This window comes from Anguilla anguilla, chromosome 8 (assembly GCF_013347855.1).
Source record: "Anguilla anguilla isolate fAngAng1 chromosome 8, fAngAng1.pri, whole genome shotgun sequence".
Lineage (NCBI taxonomy): Eukaryota > Metazoa > Chordata > Actinopteri > Anguilliformes > Anguillidae > Anguilla > Anguilla anguilla.
This window is the reverse complement of record NC_049208.1, coordinates 7420756-7446771: the sequence shown is the minus strand read 5'-3', so window position 1 is coordinate 7446771 and position 26016 is coordinate 7420756. Positions and strand designations below refer to the sequence as shown.

Here is a 26016-nt window from a genome sequence, read left to right as displayed (position 1 = left end):
AGTGCGTCTTACTGTGAGTGCGCTCCTGAACAGGCTTCCACAGAGCCTAGCAGTGCGTCTTACTGTGAGCACGCTTCTGAACAGGCTTCCACAGAGCCTAGCAGTGCGTCTTACTGTGAGCGCGCTCCTGAACAGACCTTCCAGAGCCTAGCAGTGCGTCTTACTGTGAGTGCGCTTCTGAACAGGCTTCCACAGAGCCTAGCAGTGCGTCTTACTGTGAGCACGCTCCTGAACACTGTCCACAGAGCCTAGCAGTGCGTCTTACTGTGAGCACGCTTCTGAACAGACCGTCCACAGAGCCTAGCAGTGCGTCTTACTGTGAGCGCGCTTCTGAACAGACCTTCCACAGAGCCTAGCAGTGCATCTTACTGTGAGGGCGCTTCTGAACAGACCTTCCACAGAGCCCAGCAGTGCGTCTTACTGTGAGCACGCTTCTGAACAGGCTTCCACAGAGCCTAGCAGTGCGTCTTACTGTGAGCACGCTCCTGAACAGACCTTCCACAGAGCCCAGCAGTGCGTCTTACTGTGAGCACGCTCCTGAACACTGTCCACAGAGCCTAGCAGTGCGTCTTACTGTGAGCACGCTTCTGAACAGGCTTCCACAGAGCCCAGCAGTGCGTCTTACTGTGAGCGCGCTCCTGAACACTGTCCACAGAGCCTAGCAGTGCGTCTTACTGTGAGCGCACTCCTGAACAGACTGTCCACAGAGCCTAGCAGTGTGTCATACTGTGAGCACGCTCCTGAACAGACCTTCCACAGAGCGTCTTACTGTGAGCGCGCTCCTGAACAGGTTTCCACAGCACGTAGCAGTGCGTCTCTGGCAGGGGCGGTCACGGGGGGGGGGGGGGGGGGGGGCTGCTCCGCCTTCAGGCAGAACGAGGGCGAGCATGTCCTCAGCGTTCTCCTGATAATGACCCGGGCAGACACTGCCAAACACGCCCCCCCCCCCCCCCCCCCCCCCAAAAAAAGCACTACTTCCTTTATCTAGTCTTCTGAACAGAAATAGAAAAGAAATAAAATGGAACAAACGAAAGAAAACACAAAACAAAAAAAATCCCCCCCAAAAAATCTACGAGAGTCAGGGAGGTTCTGAAAGCGCCTGCAGGTCCGTTTCTGAATAAGCCCCTGAGATAAAAAGATGTTTTAAAAGGCTGGGATTAAAATCACAGCAAGTGGCAAAGCACATACATATTTCTTTTTACTGAGAGAGACCTACAGTGTTTTCTCAGAACCCCCCCCCTCGGCAAAACGTCTCCTGGGGACCACTAAAACGTCTTTAAGTTTTAATTAAGCGGGGGGTTTGTCAAGGGAAATATTTTTGGCGCTGATCCAGGGTAATTAAATCCCACTATCCGTGTTTCTTTCCCAAGAAAGGCCCCACAGACATGTTAGGAAACTGAAGCAGACTGTACGATCTTCAGTCCTGTACAGCTTATGCAGGCTACATATAGAGCAGGGTACAGTTAGCTGGGACTGGATCTTCATTCCTGTAGAGCTTATGCAGGCTACATATAGAGCAGGGTACAGTTAGCTGGGATTGGATCTTCATTCCTGTAGAGCTGATGTAGGCTACATATAGAGCAGGGTACAGTTAGCTGGGACTGGATCTTCATTCCTGTAGAGCTGATGTAGGCTACATATGGAGCAGGGTACAGTTAGCTGGGACTGGATCTTCATTCCTGTAGAGCTGATGTAGGCCACATATAGAGCAGGGTACAGTTAGCTGGGACTGGATCTTCATTCCTGTAGAGCTGATGTAGGCTACATATAGAGCAGGGTACAGTTAGCTAGGACTGTGCTGGTTCATCATCCTTGTGGAACCTGTGTTCATAATGAGTAGGCTATTTACATGAGGTCATTGTTCTTATCAACGTCACAGTCAAAGCCTTGCTTGCTCTTCAGCTCAATCACCATAAAAGGCATAACGGAAGTTAACTTTTCTTTTAAAGACAATGTCTGCATTCGAATTATGAACCGTTTTGTGACAGTTTGCACTTCTAGTGTAGTGCAAATTGATGATTCTTGTCAAGGCATATTAAAATGGTGTTTCTGGAAACATAAAAGTATTTTTTAAACTTTCACAAGATTCCCAAAAGAAAGAACTTAGAATTAATGATGCCAAATATAAACATTCTCTGCTAAGCCAGGACAGCAGAGATCAGTAAGAGTTTGACAGTCAATACCAGGCAAACTAAAAACACATAATGCACAAGTCGCAGTAATTAAAATCCATATTTAAACAGAATGCATTAACAAATTAAACAATAAATAAGCACCGTCATAAATGAAATCATGCAATGTGCCAAAATCATTAAGTCATTATAAATATGAATCACAACGGTGGCATTACTGCCAGTTTCTTTGAGACCTCTATAAACTATTATTTTGAAAAGTTCTCTCTCCATTTAAACACAGCAGTAATGTGATCCATCCAGAACACTAATGGCTTTTAATTTATGAAGTTTTAGCAGTGTCATCTCTACAAAGCAGTAACCGATTGCACAGAGACTGTGGTAAAATAAATACTAGCGCCATTATGTCACTTCTTGCAGCTCCCTAATAAATATTGCCTACTGCAGCACGCTTAAAAAACCCATTTGATTTCATCTCATTTACATTACAATTTATAAAAGTATTAAATCTCATACAGTATCTGCAATACTTTCTGTATAAACCGTACACTGTATGACTCAAGTTATGAACTAGGGACAAACAACTGTGGCATTTGTGTATAAAGAGTCACAACACAGATATGTAAAAATAAAAACATTACAGACAATGTACGTGTTTTGTCATTGTGAACAAAGCCATAATCTACTCCACCCATAAACAGCAGGATCTGCTCATAATCATACCATTGAGCACTAACCTCTGAGCAATAACTGTTATTGGGCCTGTGGCAATCAGGGGACAGTCATACTTAAAAAGGCCTACGCCTAGCAAACCACATGCAATTGTTCTCGCTTAAAAGAATGGTTGCCTGGGGGGGGGGGGAATACCTGTAAAAGGTATCTAAACAAGTCCAGAGCATTAAAAATGGCATTTCAATGGGAGGAAAAATAAGACTTATTATGGCACGCTGTGTAAACATAATTCTTTTTACCTGTCAGGAAGAACAGAATGCCTGAACCTGTGGGAAATCAATTCCGGAATTATAGTAATACTCTTTAGCCACATGTCACCACTGCTGTTTCTTAGCATATCAGCGATTCACTGTGATTCGAACATATCTGTGCCCAGTAATGCTCATTTAGTGGAGTCCTTTCCGAGCTGCACCAGTTTCTCACAAAGAAACACAACAAAAGCCTGCTTGTTTCCTCCACACCCCCCGCCCCCCCCCCCCCCCCCCACACCCCACCCCCCCTCTCTCGTTCCATCAATACTGACACCCTACAAACACATGTAACAAGAAATCAGTATTGAGCCAGAAGGCGGGGGGGGCGGGGGGGGGAATGTAATGCAATATCACGGGCAAGGTGGCAGTCGCCAAGCTAAAAGCTTCACGGAATGGTATGCACTCCACGCTACAGAAACCGGTAAATCAAAGAGCTCAAAACCACCCCAGCGATTGACTTACCCAGTTTCAACTCAATACAAACATCAAATAGAATCACAGCACAGACCTAAAATTATTATTATTATTATTATTATTATTATCATTATTATTATTGTTACCATTATTGTTATTATGTAATGCAAGTCCAACAAACTATACCAATTACAGTTACTTCTTGCATTGTTTAGTAAATTTTTGTTTGCTGCGTCACCACTGGTGAAGTGGGCCTTTTATACCATCTACATACATCACTGCAGTCTCTCCAAAATGAAGAATACACAAAGACATACAGTGACACTGAACAGTCTGTAAGTGTAATGCCAGGATATGCCATTTACCGCAATCATTCTTAGGTCACCATCAGAGCCAAAGATTTTTTTCAGATTGGCTACCAATACGCGTGTCTCATTTCAAGGGAACCAAATCTCTAGCACGGGAAATATGACACTTTTAAGCAAAATAACCGAAGGGAAGAACAAGAGCAGACTGCGGAATGTGGTCCGGAATGGTACAGCCCTGTCAGTGACATCACAGCTGCAGCTTCCGTCCATTACTGTGGATGTAGAGGCCCCTGAGGATCACAAAAAATGTGAATAGAATGTTCTTAACTGAACATTCCAATCCTGATGTCACAGTCGCTGCTGGTAACGGAAAGGAACGGGAGTTCAAAAAACACGGACTCGGAACTTTGAGAAAGCATTCCAGAAGACCTACTCTTCAAAGGGTTACACGTAATAAAAACGAATGGAAGAAGAGGAGCAGACTGTGAAACGCAGTCCGGAATGGTGCAGCCCTGTTAGTGATGTCACAGTTGTAGCTTCCATCTCTGTCATTAAAGTCACAGCAGTGCCTGCCATCTATAAGTGCAATGGTACAGTCCTGCCACTGACATTACATAAACACGTCTCATCCAATGCAATGCAATGGTACCATCCTACAGTATTAGCAGTAGTACAAGTTAGGAACATATGTAAATTATAGGGTTACATTTAAACAAACAGCCGTTTAAAAAAACTAGATTTTCTTGTGGTTGTCATCGCCCCAACAAGCCCCTCCCCCCTCATCCACACTCTCCCCCCCCAGCTTTTACACACTTTTGCATCTTATTAATGGCCCTGGAGTTCGTCTGTAACTAAAGCATCGTCTTCCTGAGGGAGAGCACGCTCCACACAGGAACCTGCGTTGTAAATACTAAACATCCGTTTGTTTGTTTGTTTTTTCCCCCGCCTACATTTCAAAATATATTGTAGGCCTACTTTTTTCACATTTCAAGCAAAAATAAGAGTAAAATTCCTTGAAACAACAGCACAGCACAGGAACCGTGTATACACACACAGGAATACAAACATAATTCCTGATATAGTACTGATATAGGTACTAGACATTTTTTTAATTGCATAAAAAGTATGTGCATGGCAGAATGGCAGACAGATGTCGCATTAAAGCAACTTTACAACATAAACGAAAGTGTGAAATAATCACGACGGTAATGAACTGTACTAATTGTCCACATCCAAAAGGACGGAGAACCTAGCCGGACCGACAAATGCACACGAGCGCTAACCAATTAGGGAAAAAAGTAATCATGCTAATTTAACTAAATTTGCAGTAATGAAAAATGGCAATCCTCAGGAAAGCGAGAGTGACTTCCACTGGGTCTACGTCATGGCATTATGGATTAGACTATTAGGCTGCTAGTAGCCGGCTAATCCTTCCACAGCAAAGGGAGCTAAACCACACTGTGTTTCAAATCCAGGCCAGGGGAGAACAGGAGGTTAACTGAATCCCTTATTCCTGTAATGGAATATTACAAACTATTATCTCCCTACTGAGTACCTAATGGTCGAGCTCAATTACTACAGGAATGCTTTTTACTTTTCCTGTTCGATCATGCGTTAAAAAAAAAAAAAAACCTGCAAAAAAAGTACGGGTGTTTCTTTTGGTCCACGGCCATGAAGAAATAAGCACCAGACACATCCATTATTTTAAAAACGTTGCACGGTTTTTCACTGGGAAAATACAATTACTGCATGCCAGAGAATTTATGTAAAATGAGATGATGTAAAACTTACACACAGAAAAAAAAACTGCAGCAATAAAACTCCCTTGTATTTCTTCTTTTTAAAAAAATATTTTTTCAACACCTTCGATTTTGTGCGCCTTTCTCAAACTGCTATGCTGGTGCGAGTTCACAGCGAAACTAGGTTAAAGCTCCCATGATGCACTGCGGGTGCGTTGGGACTGATAATAATAATAATAGGGGAAATTCCCAACATCCTTTGCTGTCGGTCATGTGGCCGAATGTGGCTGCTGCAGCCAATCCCTTCTCTCCCACGCCCCTACACACACACACACACACACAGTGGCTACTCTTTTGAAAAGCATTCATGCTGATCACTCAAAAGGCTGAATATGTATCTGATTATGCACTCAAAAAAGACAAGCGTTGCATCTGGTCGAATTTGTGTCAAAATTTATGACAAAAAAAGTTTAGGCAGATAAGCCAAACATTTTTCTGTCCTCACATTCATCGGTCCTCAGGTTTAAATTACACTTATATTACATCTTTAACTCCCCCCCCCCCCCCCCCCCCCATTCAGAGAAAGATTAATATTGGAATGCATGGGGAGGTGAAAGTTGACACAATTGGAAATATATAAACACTATAAACACCCCCTGCCCTGCTCCCACCCCCACCTCCCTTACACACACACTCATACACACACACACACACACGTGTAGACAAATGCATTCACACACAGAGAACGGTGCAGGCAGATTTGTGCTGGGTGCACTTGGTCTGTGGCCTGACCACACAGACCCACACAGAGATTTAAAGCTTTATTAGTTTCTCCCCTCTTCGCATCCTTTGTAGTGCGTCATAAAAGGAAGCAGAGCCGCTCTGGAATAATTCTCGTTTTTAACAAGCTCTTTTCAGGAGCTACACACACCGAAAATGCATTTTACACGATTGCATTTTAACAGTAGAGCCGTACCACAAAATTATGCAGGCCTCAAAATTTCCTCAAAACAGACCCATAAAATATTTTTTACCCTCCAAATAAAGGAAGGAACTTTGTTTGCTTATGAAATAAAGCATAAAAATAAAGAGCTGCTTCCAGACTGTTTCTAGCCAATGTTGGACATCACCCACCCTCGACCCCAAAAAAAGAAAAGAAAAGAAAAAAACAAGAAGGACTTAACCAAAATGAAGGCGAAGGCTTTTCTCTTTTTTTTGTGTTAGTCAGGGAGGGATACAGGAGGATGGGGGCTTTCTTTAAAAAAAAAAACCAGAACGCCTTTCCACGCGAACCGTACCAACCGTGTACGCTCGACTCGGTCTGTCCTGCTTTCTGCGGAACACGCTCAAAGCTCGGGGGGGGGGGGTGTAACAGCGGTACCACACGCGAGCGGTTCTGACGCTCGCCTCGCATCGGGCGGGGGGCGGGGGGGTGGGAGGGGGGGAAGTGAGCCTGGCTTGACAGATGCGGCAGTGTTGCGCAGTTAATAACACCTGTCACTGCGCCGCCATCTCATGATGTGAAGGTGAGCGGAGAGAGAGAGGTCAATAAAATGGGGGTATATAAATGTCTCTCTCTCGCTCTCTCTCTCTCTGACACATAATTATTACACATGTTATTAATATTAAAGGGAAAACGCGTACTGACAAACAAAAAAAAAATCCTGCACATGCGCAACCATGCATGCACAGAAATGCAAAATAACAAACACGCATTTGCATGTACACACCCTCACGTGGGCACACACAACTGCCACTATAATGTAAGCACTAAATTTAGGCTACATTTCAGTCATTTCAGATTTAATCCAGAGTGATACACAAAATGGAGAACCAGCAGCATTTCTTAAAAAGGATTATTGACAAAATCACACACATACACACACACACAAACATACACACACAACATGCAGACACACACAAACAGACACACACACACACACACACACACACAAATACACAACATGCAGACACGCAGACACACACACACAACATGCAGACATTTAGACATACGCACACACACACACACACAAACAACATGCAGACACACACACACACACAGAAACACAGACACACACAACATGCAGACACACAGACACACACAAGCACAGACACAGACAGACACACACACACACACACGAGGGGGGGGGGGCTTGGAGACAGCTGAGGAACAGGTGTGTCGTGCCCATTTTCGGCTTCCGTGCGTCACCCGCCCACCACACCCAGCGTCCGGAACATTCTCAGGCCATCGTGCACCTGCACAAACCCTCCCCTCTAATGAAAAGGACATAGCCTGCCATCTCACAAAGCCATAACACAAACCTCAGCAGGCCGCACAGATGTGCTCCTTCCTAATTCATGTGTGTGCATGCCTGAGATTATTTTTTTACCATGAACACTGAAATGTTAACCATATTCAGAGGAACATGGCCCCCCCTGCCAAAGAACCATGTCAAAGAGCCTCTTTCATACACATCAATGGTTCACCTGTGCCATTTTATAATTTACTTTTAAACAAGTGTCTAATGTAAGCAAACTGAATGTCAATACGCAGTCACTATTATTAGAACTAGCAACTGATCTGGACACAGTTTACTGTAGCCTATGTGTTGCAAATAAAAGACATTTGGTACATGCAGTTTCACATTGGGTACAAAGCACTGATAAAACAGGAGCATGCTTTAATAATTTTCCAGCCGCACAGTTCTCTATGCCGCAGTCATGCGGAAAGGTTATCACCCAATGCCTCCCGAATGCCTTTCCCTCTAAATATAACATTTAAAAAAATATCCAAAAATGATTTATTTATTTCATCCTTTATTTTTACTACCACCTCCACAAGTATGTGCACAAAATAACAGCCTTCCCTTCAAACAAAAGCACACGCACCACAAAAAAAATGCAATCAGCAGGCCAGGGGCTTTTTTTCCCCCCATCCCAAATTTAAGCGGGGGAACAGCTGGTGCGCATTGCCGGTGGCGTAGGGAACCCACGGGCTGCCTTCTCCTTCCCCTCAGAACACGGCCCGTGGATTTCTACCTGTCTGACGCCCGCCAGGAGGGATAAATAAAGATGGCGGCGGGAAACGGGGGAATCTGCCGTGTCTCTCTGTGTGTCCTGTGCGTTAGCCACTTACGGGCCTGCACAGAGAACCAGCCACCAGCACTCAGCAAGAAGAATACAGATTTGTGTGTGTGTGTGTGTGAGAGAGAGAGAGAGAGAGAGAGAGAGGGGTAATTGTGAGTGTGTGTGAGAGAGAAAGAGAGACAGAGGGCAAGATAGAGAGAGAGAACAGAAGACGTATAAAAGAGACAGATAGATGAACGAACACACAAGTTTATCTATTATGTGTAATAATTGCGTGTGTGTGTGTGAGTGAGAGAGAGCGAGCAAGCGAGAGACAGCGAGAGAGAGAGAGAGAGAGAGAGAAAGAACAGAGGATGTAGAAAAGACACAGACAGATGAACGTGCCCAGTAAAGAAAACATGGCTGTTTGAGATGCAGAGACAGAAATATAGACACAGATGAGGCCAGATGCTTGGCCTGAGAAGTGGTCGCTCAGATTTAATTAAAAACAAACAAATTGTTTAAAAGAAAACACTCAAGTTCGTACTCTCAGTAGAACAACGATGCGAATTGATGCAACTGACCCTAGCATTGAAGAAATTGTAGCTGAATGAGAGGTGATTAATAACCCTGCAGGGAACATATTTCATTTTTTAAGTGGCAGTAGAGCCGTTAGTAGCCTACTGTATATCGATTTCTCAGACCCACACGTGCTTCTGTCTTTCCTCCACTGAAAGGATGGTCAAGCGGGTTGTGTCCATTTCACTGCATCCTTTAGAACAGCCACAAAAGCTACAATGAATGAACCAGACCTTACCTTTCCATTTTTAAAATAAAAAACACAAGAAAACCACATTTTTTAAAATCAGAATTCCTAGGTAATTGCTCGGCTAGTTGGATGTGTAAAGACATTTGTCTCAAATGCAATTTGTAGTATCCTTGCAAACAGTGTCCGGGGATCATTGTTCCCATGAATGACATCCATGGATGGGCCAAATTAACAGCCACACTGTTTGTTCAATCGATATATCAGATATATAAGTTTCAACAAGGAGGGTAACTACTAGTTGCTAAAATGAACGATGGTTACATCTCACTTTCAGCTGAATTTATTTTTTAGACACCTATATTTAGGTTACATTTCAGCTTAGGTCTAACACTGCGTGTCAAACACTTGTCTCCACAAGTAGTTGCCGTTGCTAGGGGTGATGCTGTATTAGCCGAGAGGGTTAGCACCTTACCTGACGAGCTCGCAAGCTAGTATCAGTTAATCTGTCGATTGACCATTGATCCACAAGGGAACACTGATCTGACTCGAGCCTCCTATTCCCTTTCTTTGTACTTATACGCGTGACATTTACCACCCCAGTCAAAAAAAAATAAAAAGAAACAGAAAGTGCTACCCCAACCAGACAAACAGATAGCAAATAAAAGAAGACAGAACTGCTCATTTGCGATGGATTGGCAGCCAGGGGCTACAGTTATTGTTGTGTCCACATGCGCACATGCACACACACACACATACTCTATGCGAGCATTCAAGCACACAGAGAAACACACGCTCGTTCACGCACGCATAAGTACCGACCGCACACCTGCGTTCTGCAGGTGACCGCGTTCGTGGAAAATGGCTGTCCTTTCGAAGAAAACGACAGTCATTTTCTGAAGGGCCCCAGCGGGTAGCAAAGCACATCGGGTTAAACTATACAGAAAGGAAAATCGAAAGAAAAAAATCTACACGTCAATTTTTGAGCCCCGGGGACACGTGTACCGGAGAGCAGGCATTTAAATTTCAGCCACACGGCGCATGAACCGGTAACAGCCGCACGCGCACGTGCACGGACACATTAAGGTCCACGTTCAACTTCATCCGCGCGACAAAGGTACACGTGCCCTCGCGCACACACCAAAAATAAAATAAAAATAAAATAAATAAATAAATAGAAAACCCTCTGCGCGACCGAGGACTCGCCCCGGTTCGGCCATTGTAAACGATCTTTGTTACCATGGCGCCCTTTGTTACCCTTTTTACGGGACGACCGAAGCGTATGAATTCAAACCGCCGCGGCCCTCGCCCGCCTTCCCCGCGGACCTTCGAGGTCTGGGCCTCAAACTCCCACATGCAATTCTTTCAGTTCAGGACCTCAATTGGCCCCTGCTGGCTCTATGCAGGCTTCAGCGTTGCCGCTGTTTGGTTACTGAATGCCACATTACTTACTCTCACTGGACTGAGAGCTTTTTTTTTCTTTTTTTCCTTCTTTTTTTTCTCTCTCTTTTTTTTTTTTTTTAAATAAGTGGTTCCGAGATTAGACCATTTTAAACTTTGTCCTTCGTTGAAAAACCTGGCATCGCATTTTGTACATTTTCTTAAAAAGCTGCACTTCCCCTCTAAATGATTACGTTTCACGTGATCACAGATCTTTTCTAATGATTTTTACTCGCCACTATAAAATAAGATTTTGTGAACAACGGCCAGTTTTCCACACCGTCTTATTACAGTCACCGGCAGTTCATAAATTAAGTCTCCAAAAATAAACAGTCAGTCTTTTCTGAATTCATAAGACAGGCTTAATTCAGGTTAATGGAAGCTTGTTATGCTAGCAAAGCTTACATGGGAGACTGCTAAATGTGTCCGAGATGGACACCGTCAGTCTATGAATTCGACATATCAGCTCTTGTTTTTTCAGGCAGTGCCCCCGTGTCACCGTGAGTCAACTCCCGAAAGGACTCGAGCAAACAGAGAGCCGAAACTGAAACGAGAAGGACCTCCCCTCTCCATTTCAGTCACATCCGCCATCCCGCATCCTCCGCAGGGCTGGAATAGGGCAAGTATCCAACAGGATTCAGAGCGCCATTCTTTATAAAACAACAAACGTTTCCAATACTCTCTCAGATACACTCAAGCTAATGCAGAAATTTCTAATACTCTCTCAGATACATTTAAGCTCATATAGAAATGTCTAATACTCTCGCAGATATACTCAGGCTGATATAGAAATGTCTAATACTCTCTCAGATGCACTCAAGCTCATACAGAAATGTCTAGCCTAATACTCTCTCAGATACACACAAACTCATTCACAAATTTATAATACTGTCTCCAATGCACACAAGCTGACAAAGAAATTTATAATACTCTCTCAGATACATAAAAGCTGATACAAAAATGGGAAAAGAGCATGTACGCGCACACACACACACACACACACACACACACCAAGCTCATTAGACTTACTTTCAAAGATAAGTGAATTTCCTATAAACAAATCGAATAATATCTTTGGCACTGGTCTTTTAAGGCAACTCCACCTGAAAGAACTCATCTGCCCTGATCCAGAATGCCACGTACAGTTTTGCACATTGTGTGCGTCTACATTTTTATTACTTACAAAAAACTGTTTGACTCATGATTCACCAGTTCCACCTACCCTCCACAAAAGTGGACTTCAGAAAGATACTAGAGAAACGGGTACTTTATGTCCAGGAAATTCAACAAAATCAACACTTGCACAGTTCTCAAAAAAACCAAAAAAAAAAAAAAACACCTACTCTACAGGCCATTTTCCCCTCTGCTCTTAAGTCAGCATGACTCAGACATATTCTTTTCTCTAGTGCAGCTTCCTCCCCTGGATCGAACAAAAAAGCAAAAACCATCATCATTCCAAACAGCAGCAATTCTCCCGCAGACATCCCGTACGTACCTTGTAGAGCTTCGTTGCTGCCTCGTGTCTCTGGTTGGCCGTGTGCTGGCGTAGCTTCTCCACGCTGTTGCTATGGTAATCACACACGTTGCACTTCAGGTGCACGGGGTTGCTGATGGCCACGTCCTTTAGCCTCCAGTAGTTCGGCTCCCCCGCTTCCTTCAGGTGAGCCGCCAGCTGGTACCTGTGCAGGTGTCGGTCGGTCTGGCAGTGAAGCAGGAAGTTGGCCCGGAGCTGGGTGCTGTATCCGCAGAGCCTACACTGGTAGTGGTCGCCGACGATGGTCCTCCAGTCCTCCAGGGGGAGCACGCGTTCCTCACTCACATGCAAGCTCAGGGCCTCCAGGCTGTCCGAGGCAAACCTATTGCACAGGCTGCACTGGTACAGCTTCTGTGGGTCACAGGCGCGTGGCAACAGATCTCCAGCAGGAAGGAGGGGCAGGTCATCACCTTTCGGTTGACCGCTGCCAAGATGGACGTCCTTTGCCAGGTCAATGTCATTGACTGAGATAAGAAGCGAGAGAAGATGGAGGAGAGAAAAGGAGATGATGAGAGTAATGGAGAGCAGTAAGAAGAGGAAGCGGGGAGCAAAACAGTAGACAGAAAATGGAAGGGTGTGAGGGAGGAGATGGAGAATCAAGAAATGACTAATAACAACAATCCCTTTCAGTAGCCAAGGTCCTTCAATCGGAGAGGTTCTAGTAGATATGCTGTCTCTCCAGAATTTGTATGATCTTAATTTATACAACAAAGGCTCCCACACAGATTTAAAACACCAAACATATCATTATAAATACGTGGTTGGGAATTCAATTTTTTTTTTTTAACTCAAGTATTAAAATAAATAAGGTTGCTCACCAAGTCCTGGGATCAACCCCGCGGATGTAAAGGGACTGAACTGGAAGGGGTTGACCATCATGTGCGATAAATCGGCAGGACTCTCCAGCTTCAGGCCTGGCAGGCCCATGTTCTGGGCCAGGTAATACTGGTAGAGCTGGGCCTCGGCCGGCACCATGCCCGGCTGCAGGCCTCCCCGGATCTGCTTCAAGGTCTGCTGTAGGAGCATGATATTGTGGACGTGCTTCTCACTGGTCATGTGGATTCTCAGGTTGTGAGCCACGCTCGTCTCGTAGTCGCACACTTCGCAGCGCCAGCTCGACCTCTGTTTGGGTTTGTTCGGGGAGGGTACCCTCCCGCCGACCCCGGAAATGGGCGCGGAGTGGGTCGGGCGGGCATCCACCATCTCCACACCGCCGTTTTGGAGCACCTGGACGTTGGTCAGGTGCCTGTCCGACTGCATGTGAATGGTGAGGTTGCCTTTCGTCGTCGTGGAATAGTTGCACACCTCGCAGTGGAAGGGCTTGTAGCCACAGGTGTGGCTCTCTCCGCGGGACAGTCGAGGATGGGGCTGGCCCGTCCCGCAGTAGGGGCAGGAGCTGCCCATCTCGGGGTGCTTCTCCTTAACGTGGGCATCCAGGCTCTGCTGGTACTTGTAATGCCAATTGCACATGGGGCACTTCAGAGCCTTGCACGGAATCCCAGACTGGAAAGTGACCGTGTGATCACTCAGAGAGTGGGATGACGCCAAGTCGGGATCGCATTTGGGGTACTTGATATCCCTGCTGGGAGATGCTCGCCCTGTGCCAGCGTCGTCTAGCATTGTACTCGGCCTGCCGGAAGCCTGGTGGAGAAGCGGGACAGGGCTGCTGACGCTCCCTCTCCGCTCGTCCAACGGCAGAGGTGCGGCGTCTTCTCGACCCTTGCGCTCCTTTTCACTTCCACTTTGGCCATCGGCGCCACTGTTCTGGTCCCTTGGGGCAGCTGCCTGCTCAGTCATCTCTCTGCCGGCAGACAGAGTCGCAGAGAAACGGAGGCTCTCCTTCACCTCGGCTTTCGAAAAGCCGGACGGTAAAAGAGAAGCGCTTTGGTTGGAGAGAGCGAGGTCGTCGGCGGCGGAAAATTCCGCACGTCTGCCAATGGGATCGTCGGCATCCTCCTCGCTCTCGCTGTAATACATTCCGCCGTCGTCCTCGGTGTCAGTCAGCGTCTCCCCGGGTTCACTTTTTATGGAGCACGGGACGTGCGAGAACGCAGCTGCGTCGCCGTCGTCCCTTTTCCCGGGTCTGTTGATATCGGGGGACTTGCCCGCCGTGCCGGACAACTGGTAGCCTTGGGGCAGGGCGGTAACCAAAGGCAACGGGGCCTGCAAGTTCACGTCAGCCTTTGGCATCGCTGACTCTTCTTCTGGAGATGCGGAACCCGCGGTCCCCTGAACAGAGGGAAAGCCAGCGTGCAGGGAGGCACCTCTCTCCGCCTGAAGGGCGCCCCATAAGACACGCAAGCTAGGATCCAGACGCGCGGGATCAGAAGCAGAAAAAAACGGGGAGAGACAGAGGGGTTTTTTTGGTTCCAGAAAGCTTATTAAGGGTTCCCTGTCCTGACCGATCCCTTGTATGATCGCAGAGACGTGCTTATTGGCCAGGACCTTCTGCTCCTCCTTGTTGAGGGACATCCGATGGTCCTGGACAGCGTGGTTCACGAAGGACCTGACGTAACCGAAGGACATCCTGCACAAGAAACACATCAGAACCGGCTTGTTCTTGCCATCCTTCACCAAGCCATCGAATCTGGACAGGTCCAACCCGTTAGGGGCATCTTTGGATACGCAGGAGTTTTTGGAGCCGCCGTCGCCGGTCCGACTGTCTCCGTCGCCCTCGTGTCGGAGATCGTAGACGCGGAAGCTGTGCAACACCGGGCCGACGCCCGCCAGCGATGAGGTATTCGGGGATGTCGGATCAGCCGCCAACTGTCTCCCGAGAGAGGAGGCGATGTGGAAGGTGTTGATGACCTGGGGGAAAAAGGGCACAGGAGTTTGGCGGTTGAGAAGGCCCGACGGGGAAAAGAGGGCGTGCACTCCAAGGGGGGAGTTCTGGACACTTTCTCCGGGCTCCTTGATAATGAAAGCTGACCCATTGGGCTGGTACACGATCTCTCCTTCAAGGGCTTCCACGTCGCTGTCTTCCTGGTCGCTGACCTCGCTCCCGACGCCGCCCTGCGGAGGCAACCGGCGGCCGTTCGGGCAGCGGTGCTCCATGTACGCCTGCAAGCTGGCGAAGGAAACCCCGCATTCCTTACACGGGATCCCGTCCGCTGAAGCGCCCCCTGTGGCGGGCGTAGTCACTGCGCTCGGTCGCGCCGCGGCCTCTCTCTGGCCCGCCGCGTCCATTTTCAGGCCGCCGTCGGTGGGGTCGTCTTCACTGACGGACCCCTCCCCCGCGCCTCTCTCCGAAACCTCGCCGAGGAGCAGCGTCTCGCATGGCTCCTGCACGTCCCGCCTATCATCTTGCCTCGGGGAGGAAGAGGAGTCACCAGTTTCCATGGTAATGGCTTTGCAGAGATCTCATCTCATCCCACCTATAAGGATCCTATATAAAAATACAGTAGGAGAAATGGTATTAACACATGCCATGCTTCACCACCTCAGTGCTTATATTTAAGAGCACACTACACTACATTACAGTCACAATAACATTTAAGTCTATTCTATAAATTATACATAGATATATACAATATGAGCGTGTGTGCACACTGTATATAAATATACACGCACAGGACACAGCTGTAAGTATGAGAAAAAACAATGTCGTCTGAATACTGGGTTCAGATCGCCCCCATTTATAAAAAGATGCTGCTTCCTTTAGTGATCCTGACCCAGCCCATTTCAATGGACCATGAAGACGCTGTGAAGCGTTTAAAAAGGATTAGATCTTCTCAGTGGAGGAGGGGGTGTAACGCGAATGGAATGCTATTTTTGACAGCGTCTGGGTTTCCAAGAAGGAAGCCTAAAAAAGGCATTTTGCAGTGTTCTTTTTTTTTTTTTTAACCTCCCAGTCTTCCCGTTTACTTACGAGATGCAAAATGGAAGAGGTTTTAGGGAAAGACGGATTTGGTGATGTTTCCTATAAGGCTCTAAAAAAGGAAGACTTTGATTGCAAGTTGAACACACACAAACACACACACACACACATACACGAGTGATAAGAGGTTTCAGTTCTTTGTCCTCGACACCAAATCCTCTACATATCAATGAGGCAGAGGCAAAGGATGCCAAAGACTTCAGTATATCTTATCCAGGCCACTGCAGGTCTAATTGGAGTTGTTCATTTGTACAGAACTTATGAGGAAACATTACAGACCCTCTGTACCTATCAGGAACAGACTTAATTACCATTCTATGATATAAATATAGAATGGCTTACTTTTAGTTTAGAAACCAATAGCGAGCAGGCAGTAAATATAGAGCAACCCATTTAAAAAACCCACATAAACAATGCACCTGTCAGTGACACGACAAATATCTGCTCTATTACTCTGCTTTCTGCTTTTTAAGTGGCCATTTTAGAAAAATACCGTACTAAATGTAGACAATGTGAGGTATAGATACTTTCATACAGTGAAATGTTCCCAAACTAAAGTGTGACCTTCTCCTAAATCAAAACAAATACGGAAGAAAAATAAAAACAAAAATATTTCTGTAAAATATGTATCATGGTTGACATTTTGAAAGGACAACACAGGTATAGCCAAGGCTGGTTCAGGAGAGATAGCACCAGAATTTATTCTGTTGAATACATTTATTTTCTGAAAATGGATTCAAGATTTTATGATTTACTTCCCAAGAACCGTAGATGCCCTTATGAGAAACAGAACAGCTTTTTTGTCAAGTTGAAAATTCACTGCCACAATTTCAGGGGAAGCCCCAAACTGATGTGGATGAAAGGACAAATCTAGCCTTTTCATATTGAAAGAACCATTTACCAACTATCCGATGAACCACAAAGGTAGAAGAAATTTAAAAAATAACAAAGACAAGCCAAAAAACAAAAATAGGGATGCTCTTTCTCAGTCTTCCAGTTTAAACATTTTAACCAGTGACTAGGGTAGGCCTACATCACCGTAATAGAACGTGCCGTTCTGTTAAAAGATGCGCGCTTCTCTTTTTGAAAGAAATCTGGAAACACTCGAGCGTTAATTGCAGCTGATTGGAAATGGACCGTGCACACAAAGGGCAGCCCACGTCCAGACAATTAAACCACATTAATCAGCTTAAAGAGTGGTGATGAAATCCACAGACGTGTCTTACGAGCATGTGACGACCCCCACCGCAAACTTTAAACTCGTGTCACGACAAAGAGGAGAAGTCTCCTCAATTTTAAAGTTGGAGGTGTACAGGAAGGTAAATAGCTTGCCCAATGCGTGGCAGTAAGCCATACAGTGAGTCTGTGTAAAAACTGAATTTGAACAGGAGGATAGGAGAGAGAAAGAGATAATATGTAGCCTAATACTTAGGGCTATGAGTTTAATTTGGAGCAAATAAAAGAGGGGAAAAAATGGGAAAAAGGAAAAAGAAGCTGTAGCTTTTACTGCAGTGGTGTTGTGTGACCTGGTGAGATCGTGTTCAAGAAACTGCACTGTTATGCATAAATATCCCATTTACCCCATGCACTGCGTTACAGCAAGGTCAGAAATGGCTGTCATGCAGCCAATTCTCTCAAGAAATGCAAAGCAGGAACTCTGTAAGCAGAAATATGAATATTTTGAAAGAATTTGTAAATATTACTCCACTTGGGTTTGCTAAGGGAATCATGCAAACAAAGCTAGTGGCTATCGGCATATGGTGAATATGATTGCGCAAAGTTATTTGACTGATATTGGACAGACTATATAGGCTAATTTATTGGAGACCGTTTCTGTTCTCCGCAAGAACAACCATAACCCAATCAGTTTAATATATACCTGTATTTTAATTCGAAGAATAGTGTCTCTTTTGTATTTACTAAAAGCATCTGTGTTCCTCTGGCTGCACAGCTAGTTCTCTTCTAATTGTTATGCTCTAATTCTTTAAACTACTGGCCTAAACATAATCCATTTAACAATTTAGTAGTAATGTGCATTTTAACATCCCTAAATCCATACGTCGCCACGCTATGGCCATTCAATTGCTAGCTCTATACGTCTGCACAGTGCCTGTCCTGACTGATGTAGGCTATATTTGACCCAGGCTACCAGTTTCACAAGTGCTAGTAAGTAAACAGAATGAACACAAGGATTAATATGCATTTTAACATCAGACTGTTTTCTGACATCAAGAAGTCAAAAGAAGTCATCCAGAAGTAGAAGATTTGTATATTTTGACTCATGCTGTCTTCCAGGTGATTCTTACCACATTACCCAGCTGTTCAACCAAGGCTGCTGCCCACATTGAGCTGGCCTGCCAAACTATTCATAATCATAACTGTAAACATTTTATGATTTTTCTTTTTTTTTTTTTTTGAGAAACAATGAATGAAAAGATACTAGGTCTAATTAGGTCAGGAAGGAACTTGAACACTGATTAAAATCCATTAAATGACCTTTAGTCGATTGAATAAATGTCTAGTAGTTCTTAAGTCATATAAAATACAGAGTGGCCATCTAGTCTTTCTCAAAAGCGAAACAGATAAAAATTCTAAATCCTACCAATAACAAAGCAAAGGTTGTTGAATTTTAAGGAAATGCACAAAAGTCACATTTACTTTCAGTTGGCAGTCCTTATTTACTCATGTAATGGACAATGGCTAACAACTAGTGTACCGTATTACAGAGAACATTAGCGATAGCATCTGCACCACTGGAAAAAAAAAAAAAAAGAACAAGACAGTGAACCTCTGTACTTCGTCTGACTCACAATCCGAGCCCCATCTTTGTTTACATGTTCACAACGCAGATCCCGACACCATATGTGCTTATGCAAGCAAGAGAGCAGGCATTAGCTGGGGAGAAATGGAAATACCTACGGCCTTACAGACATAATAGCCCACTGGTTAAGGGCAGAACCTGCCAAGCCTTTGCTTCACCTGGATAATCAAACATTTCCCGAAAGTATATATCCAAGGAAATGGCTAATCTGCACTCTGCAGTCAGAAATGCAAATGTGGCCTACATTACATTGATCCGTTTGCCGATAAAGAGTGACAATACACTGTTAGGCAGGCAAAGTTTTGGAGCTATGAGTTTCAGTTGAGAACAGGCGCACAGACCAATTCTAAAATGGTGGCAACAGATAAGGGATTCTGCAAATTCCCCAACAGTCATTTAATATCGCACAAAGACAATCAGTGTAATTCACTTCCCTCTCATCAACACAATACATTATTGTTATAACACATTATCGCTATATTATGTGTTTGCTGTGAATGACAAATGAAAAAAAATGTTAATGTATGTAGCCTAACTGTTGGTTATGCTGAGGCTAACCAAAGATGCCCAGAACTGCTGCAATGCACTTTTTTGGGTCTAAGAACTGGATTGGACTGAAGCAATCGGTCTCCAAAAAAAAGCCACCAATAGCCGTACAGCAAGCATAATGAGATCTCATGGAAAACGCTATGCAAATAAACGGCTCCCACGCAAATCATTACACAAAGAAGCTTACAAACAAGTTTCACCCCGAAGTGAATTACCGCGCATTCACCGGGAACACAAACACAGCTTCGGCTCATTAGCCGGCACAATCAACCAGATCGCCAGAGAGACTAATGAAAAGTCGCTATGGCACGAACTCCGCCGACAATCGGGCGACGTCTTTCCCCGCGAGCCGACCCGTGATATCCATTATCAGAGGCCGGGACAATGGCGCGGTTTGTCCCCGGCTGATCTCCGCGTAGCAGAGCCAGACGCCCGGGGTCGAAAGATTTTTTTTTTGCATATGCTAATAACAATTAAGGACTTAATTACGCGCGGGGGGGGGCTCGTTCCTTTGGAGCGCCTTTGGAGGTGGTTTTTGGAGCCCGTCCAAGATCTTTAACCCCTTCGCGCAGCGGCGAAGTCGGCGGGGGCCTCCCCCGGGGTAGAGCGCAACCACAGCCCCCCCGAGGTCCGCTTAGGGACCGCCCACGGCTCGTCTCTGAACAGAACTTTCGCCTCCTCGTTTAACACGTGTACGCAATCAAAGCTCGCCTGTTCCGCTTCAGCCTCCAGATTAGACTTCAAAAACTTGTTCCACCCTCACCCTCCCCCTCCCCCCCCATCCACCCTGGATTTAGCTGCACGTAGCATCGCCAACACTGGAACGGCGGCCCTGCGCTGGGACTGATTTACACCAGCCTTGGTACAACCAACCGCAAATTATGGATTTAAAATATGCTCCAGCAGAGTTTATATAAAACCATGTTCTCTTTTTTTTCCGCTTTAGTTTACTTCTCCTCGCAATTTAGAATTTGGCGGCCATCGCTGCTGCCCAGGCCTGTCAGTGCAACGTCCTCCGTCAACTCGGGACGTTTCAGACCGACGCGCGTTTCCTGCGGCCTCCGGCTGCGCAGTCCCGGTCCAGCTGCGCAAGCTCACGCGCAGCTGACGCAGGCAGACCGCAGGTTCCCCGATTCGCCGCCGGCTACGGGAACCGCCCCTGCGGGACTGGGGCGGGCGAACCCGTAAACACCGAAGCCCTCCCTCCATGGACGTCGCTGTGGCCAGTTGCGCGTCGCCCGCGCGCCGTCTCCAGGCGGGCCGGTCGGCGCTAGCGGAGCCCGGCTACGAGTCAAACCGTTCAGCCCAGTGCCACGCCGGGGGGGGGGGGAGGCCCAACCCTTCATCTGTTCCCCCGCGAGCACTCGGGGCCAGAAAACCGCACCGTAGCCCTAAACGATGTCAAAATAAACGCACCCCGGTCCTCAACAAAGGCGGGAACATTCCTTCAGTGGCTCGGGACGGCCAGCTGATAGCCACTCTGCTGAACACACAGAGCAGGCATCTGCCCCGCACATGATCTGCCTTAATGAACGCAAATGACGGTTAAGCAGGACTAATCACCGCTCATCACGATTACGCCGCTACAAGAGTACACACAGTCGCAGGAAAACAAATAAGCGCATTTATTTAATCAGGATTTCATATCCATTTACAGAGACAGCCTCAGACTGAAAGACAATAACGCAGAAGAGAAACGACAGAAACAACAATAACCTTGGAAACATGTGGCATTAATAGCGTTAAACCGAAGCGGACAGGAATCTTTAGCGCAAGCAAACAGCTGGTCCACGATTAAAGGTCTTTCGCCTTCTACTCACAGGTATTTATTTTTGCAAGAGCAAATAAGAGATCCCGTTCTATGCTCTGGGGTGGAACATTTCACACAGAATGGAAAAACAGAATGTTCTCTCACACGAGCACTGTACACATCTGTGCATAGGTTGGCCTAATGGTAGGGGGGCTATAGAATAAATCAAATATGAAATAGCCTACTGTTTCGACTGGGGTAAGGAAAATAAGCAAAGGAAGACAGCGACTAGGCCTATTTCATCTCCCTGTGGCACCCTCTATCTTAACTAATTTCACGCAGTTATGGGCATTGTTTTTTTTTTTTTTTTTTAAATCCAAGCTCAATATAATACGTGAAAATAAGGTAAAACAATTCAAAATAATTGAGAAATCTTTCCCTTTTTTTTTTTTTTGCATGAGTTAAGGTTCTTAGAGTCTCGCAATGTCTGCAGATCTATTTCCAACCCTGGGACACTGCATGCAAATTATTCAGATGGTCCAAAAGGCACATTATAGGCCTCTCCGTGGGGAAGAGGGGGTCGGAGAGATTCCGCCTCGTCGAGACGAGACTTTCAGCCTACCGAAGTAGAAACCATAAAAGAAGCGAACGAAAGGGAAATTTTTAAGACCTGAAATATTGATTCGCACATAAATGTCATTCTGGGAAAAGGGCAACATTGGAATGGCACACGATGGGCTTTTTCACGAACCTGGGAGACACTGTGGAGCATGTGCTGCACACACACCGTTTTTCGCTAACATTCGCCACATCTTTCCTCACTGTTTAATACGTATAACCTCACACGGATTCATGATAACACGAACCCTTTCCTCACACATGTGTGTGGCGAAATCCACATTGGTGGCGTGGGACCACAACGACCCTGATGCTGCGTATACTCATAGAATTCTTTTATTTCTATTTATTTTTTTGTATGAAAAATGTAATATTACACACCATTTATAATTTCTGAATTTGACAGTTTAATAACAATGAATACATAATAGGTCAAAACATTCGATTGAGACCATTTCTTGCAATACTGCAGCTGTCTGAGTGTTTGCTAGTAGATCTATGCAAGTGTCAACAGTCTAATCCCAATACGTTATAATGTTTTGCAAAGTAGCATACCTGGCCTATGAATACACACCTCCAGAACCACATTAGGTACAACACAAATAGATGCCAAAATTTAGAAGGCTAGTAAGCTTATTAATTGTGCAATAATGTGGTAAAACAGAAAAAAAATAAAATTATAATCTTGAAACCAGAATGACTACAAAACACACACAATGTACAGAAAACAGAGAAAAACTAATGAGATTATACAACTCCATAAACAGCACAGTATTCGTTATTACACATTACTATTTGTCATTATTATTATTATTTGTTATTATTATTATTATTATTATTATGTTTACAGTGAAAAGTCCACGTGATGCCAACATCCGTCTCCAATAGCTAATAATCGATACGATAATGTAGGTCATAGAATTATAAAGTTTAAAAAAACGGTTATTAGTATTACGTTTAAAAAATAAAAATGTAGGCTATCGCACACGCGAAGACTGCGGTTCATTTGAAGTTAGTGTACAGGGAAAAATGTTGACTTTTGAATAAAGAGGAATCTATGGATGTTCGGGTATGTGACAATGAGCGCTGGTAATCAAAGAAAGCTATGCAGTTACGTACCCCGGTTGCTGTTTGACCAGTGTTATGTTTTTTTTTCTCCTCTCTCAAGGCAAACGATCGATGTGAACTATTGTCTCTTCGCAATCTGAGCCATGTCTCTTCCTCTTTGTATCAGCCAACCAACAATAAAAACAGGTCGTCCCCTGTATCCCACGTCTCATCCGAACAGCATAAAACAAATGGGCGTCCTCAAATAACTATCACCAAGCAAACAAAAAAAAAAAAAGAAAATAGCAAATAATTTACACTGATGAACACCTGGGGGAGAAAGACAGCGTTGCTCTGACGAAATGCAAAACAACTGAACGTTCTGATTAAAGTTCTTCTGCACCGCAGTAGCCTACTCTTAACAAATCAATTTTGCTGCTGCTGCTACTGCTCTGTACGATTCCCGATCTGGGACTCGGCCTGTTCTGCTTGCTGGACAAGACATGCTAGAGGTCAGGGCCGTATTCCATCGTCCGAACTCCTTTTTCGGTAACACAGTCATGCCAATCACCGTAAAGGGAGGAACTACTTTTCCCTTTGCTGTTGACACATATGATCAGTCTACAATTAAACATAACATCAAAACATCACATCAGAACTTAAACTATAGTATAAGGGTCAATATTTACCAATGCATGAAACAAGGTGGGACTCAATAATAATAATAATAATAATAATAATAATAATAATCCTTCGCTGTGTATAGCCTACATCTTGAGCGCCTATTAGCGTCAAAATGTTCTGCAAATATACACGTTTAGGCTAAAATGTAAAGACAGATGTAACTATAGCGTTCCCATCTACACTCAAACGAATCCGTTGCTATTTTGGTCTGAATGGGTTCGTTCATGCAGACTACTTCTGTGGGTTCGGATTTACACACGGGCCGAACTCTTCCTCCAAGAAAACAACCAAAATCCACATGCATGTGACATCCGACCTGTCAGGTAATTTTCGATATTCTTATTCGACGCGAAGAACGCGATAGCCAAGTGTTCTCGTTGGTAACACTATCAGCGAACCCCATAGAAGACGGAATAAACTCAACCAGCTAGTTTTACAGGGGTTTAGGCAATGATGCCGCTGTTCCTCGTTTGGCAGCCTATCTGTCTATACTGACAGTTCCCAGACCCCGAAACCAGAGGAAAGCCCTTGAGTAAACAAACTAATACACGTTTTGAAGACACTATCGTAAAAATCGAATTGAACAACTGTAATCTGTAGAGAGTGGAATATAAAAGATTGAGCTGGTTCAATTTAGAAAGAAAATCAATACTCGACCTAAATTTAACACGAACTGCTCGATAAAGTTGAAATAGAGAAAGAGCGGGAGAAAAACTTACTTTCTAACCCCACGCAGTTTTCTTTGTCTCCTTTCTTGATATTGTGTTACTTGTAGCAGGTCGCATCCAATCGTCACCAAAGTTAACCACAAGAAAGGGAAAATACAAATAATCATAAAAAAATAATCCTTCAACTTTCATAAGACAAAAAAATAGTTTATAGAGACGTGAAATGATCCTTCTTGCTCGTTAATGAAAACGCGTCCACCGCTGCAGTACAGTTAAGGTTGTGGAGGATTTTGAAGAGGACAGGGAAAGCATATCCAATGTGTCTTCATTCCGCTAATTATTATCGTTTTACTCCTGTTTTTAAAAGATGGCTGATTAAGTAGAGTGCGCATGTCTTTGTGTGTCTATTCCCGATATGCACTCTGGGAATGATAGAGGGAGAGAGAGAGAGGGAGAGAGAGGGAGACAGCGAGAGAGAGGGAGAGAGAATGAGAAAGAGAGGGGGGGGGGGGGCAATTAACGAGGTGATCAACATTTTCAGCATCTTTGATGACGAGCTTTTTCGGAGTGGAGAGCTTTACGCCCCGATATACAGCGGTAAAAAATGCGATAAAAGCCGTAGCCTAAAGCGTAGGCTACAGCACAATGCGCTGGTATGCAACAAAGATTTCCTGACGTGGTAGCCAACGCAAAAAATATTAAAGATAAACAGACTCTAATAGGCAAACGAAACTCGTGATAGATCCCATAAATTATTATGCACAAATAATAATTATTTTCAGTTCGGAATAGTTCTACTGCAGTGGGGTCATTATAATTTAATATTTGAAATCGTCGAGCCTGATTCAACATTGAAACATTAATGTAATGTTCATAGACAGCATTGCAATGTATGTGTATTTTTAGGCTATATATTTTAATTGCAATAATTACATGGAAATAAAAGACACAGTGTTTGTGGGACAACAATAAAGGCAATTATGTTCAAAACGATGGTATTCTACAGTGAATAGCGTACTTTAGATTAAAATAGGTATCATAGGCCTATAAAACCGACATCTGCCACAGAGCACGGATTAATCTTTGTTCCAGATACAATCTGTAATGTATTTAGAAAGTATTGCCTATCATTGGAAATGACCGACGCTACAATTCTTTCTGTAGAAAACCATTAAGCATTAGTGTTATCTCTTTATATGTGAACACGTCACATGCATCTTAAGGAACCCGTTATTTAATGTTGCATGTAAAATAAATAGCATTGGCATGTTTGGCGTGGGCATATCCTATATCACCCCATAGGCTATTCTAAACGCTTAATTACCCAGTATATGGTTAAGGTGTATATTGTATGCAATGTTTGCGGAGCCTACGCAACAAAAGGCAAACCTAAGCCCAAGGTAAAATTTTCTAGTAAAATACTATGATACTCTACATTAGGGACAGGGCCGCGTTGTGCTTCTTGGAATTCGGAATATCCCACGGCTTTGCGAGAAAGAAAGCGGCAGGAGAACAAAAATCTTAAATCTCAGAGGGGCTCCGTAGCTGTGCCTTGCCATTGAACAGCTATGTAGGCTACACTAGACAGGATGCCTCTCTCTGTGGTTTCTAAAGGTTGGT

General features: G+C 44.7%; 1 protein-coding gene across 2 annotated transcripts in view; it reads right to left on the bottom strand.

Moving 5' to 3' along the window:
- The window catches only part of LOC118233910 (zinc finger homeobox protein 4-like), a 54352-nt gene extending 29545 nt beyond the window's left edge, over positions 1-24807 (bottom strand). Inside the window, exons 1-3 of one of the 2 annotated variants that reach the window (XM_035430010.1) lie at positions 24448-24807; positions 13201-15767; positions 12344-12846 (exon numbers count right to left, since the gene is read on the bottom strand). In XM_035430010.1, the coding sequence (XP_035285901.1) occupies positions 12344-12846; positions 13201-15721 (3024 nt within the window). In that variant the 5' untranslated portion in view covers positions 15722-15767; positions 24448-24807. Of the gene's footprint in view, positions 1-12343; positions 12847-13200; positions 15768-23116; positions 23737-24447 lie in introns of those variants that run through there. The other variant, XM_035430011.1, reaches the window with a different exon arrangement.
- Positions 24808-26016: the final 1209 nt, after the last annotated feature.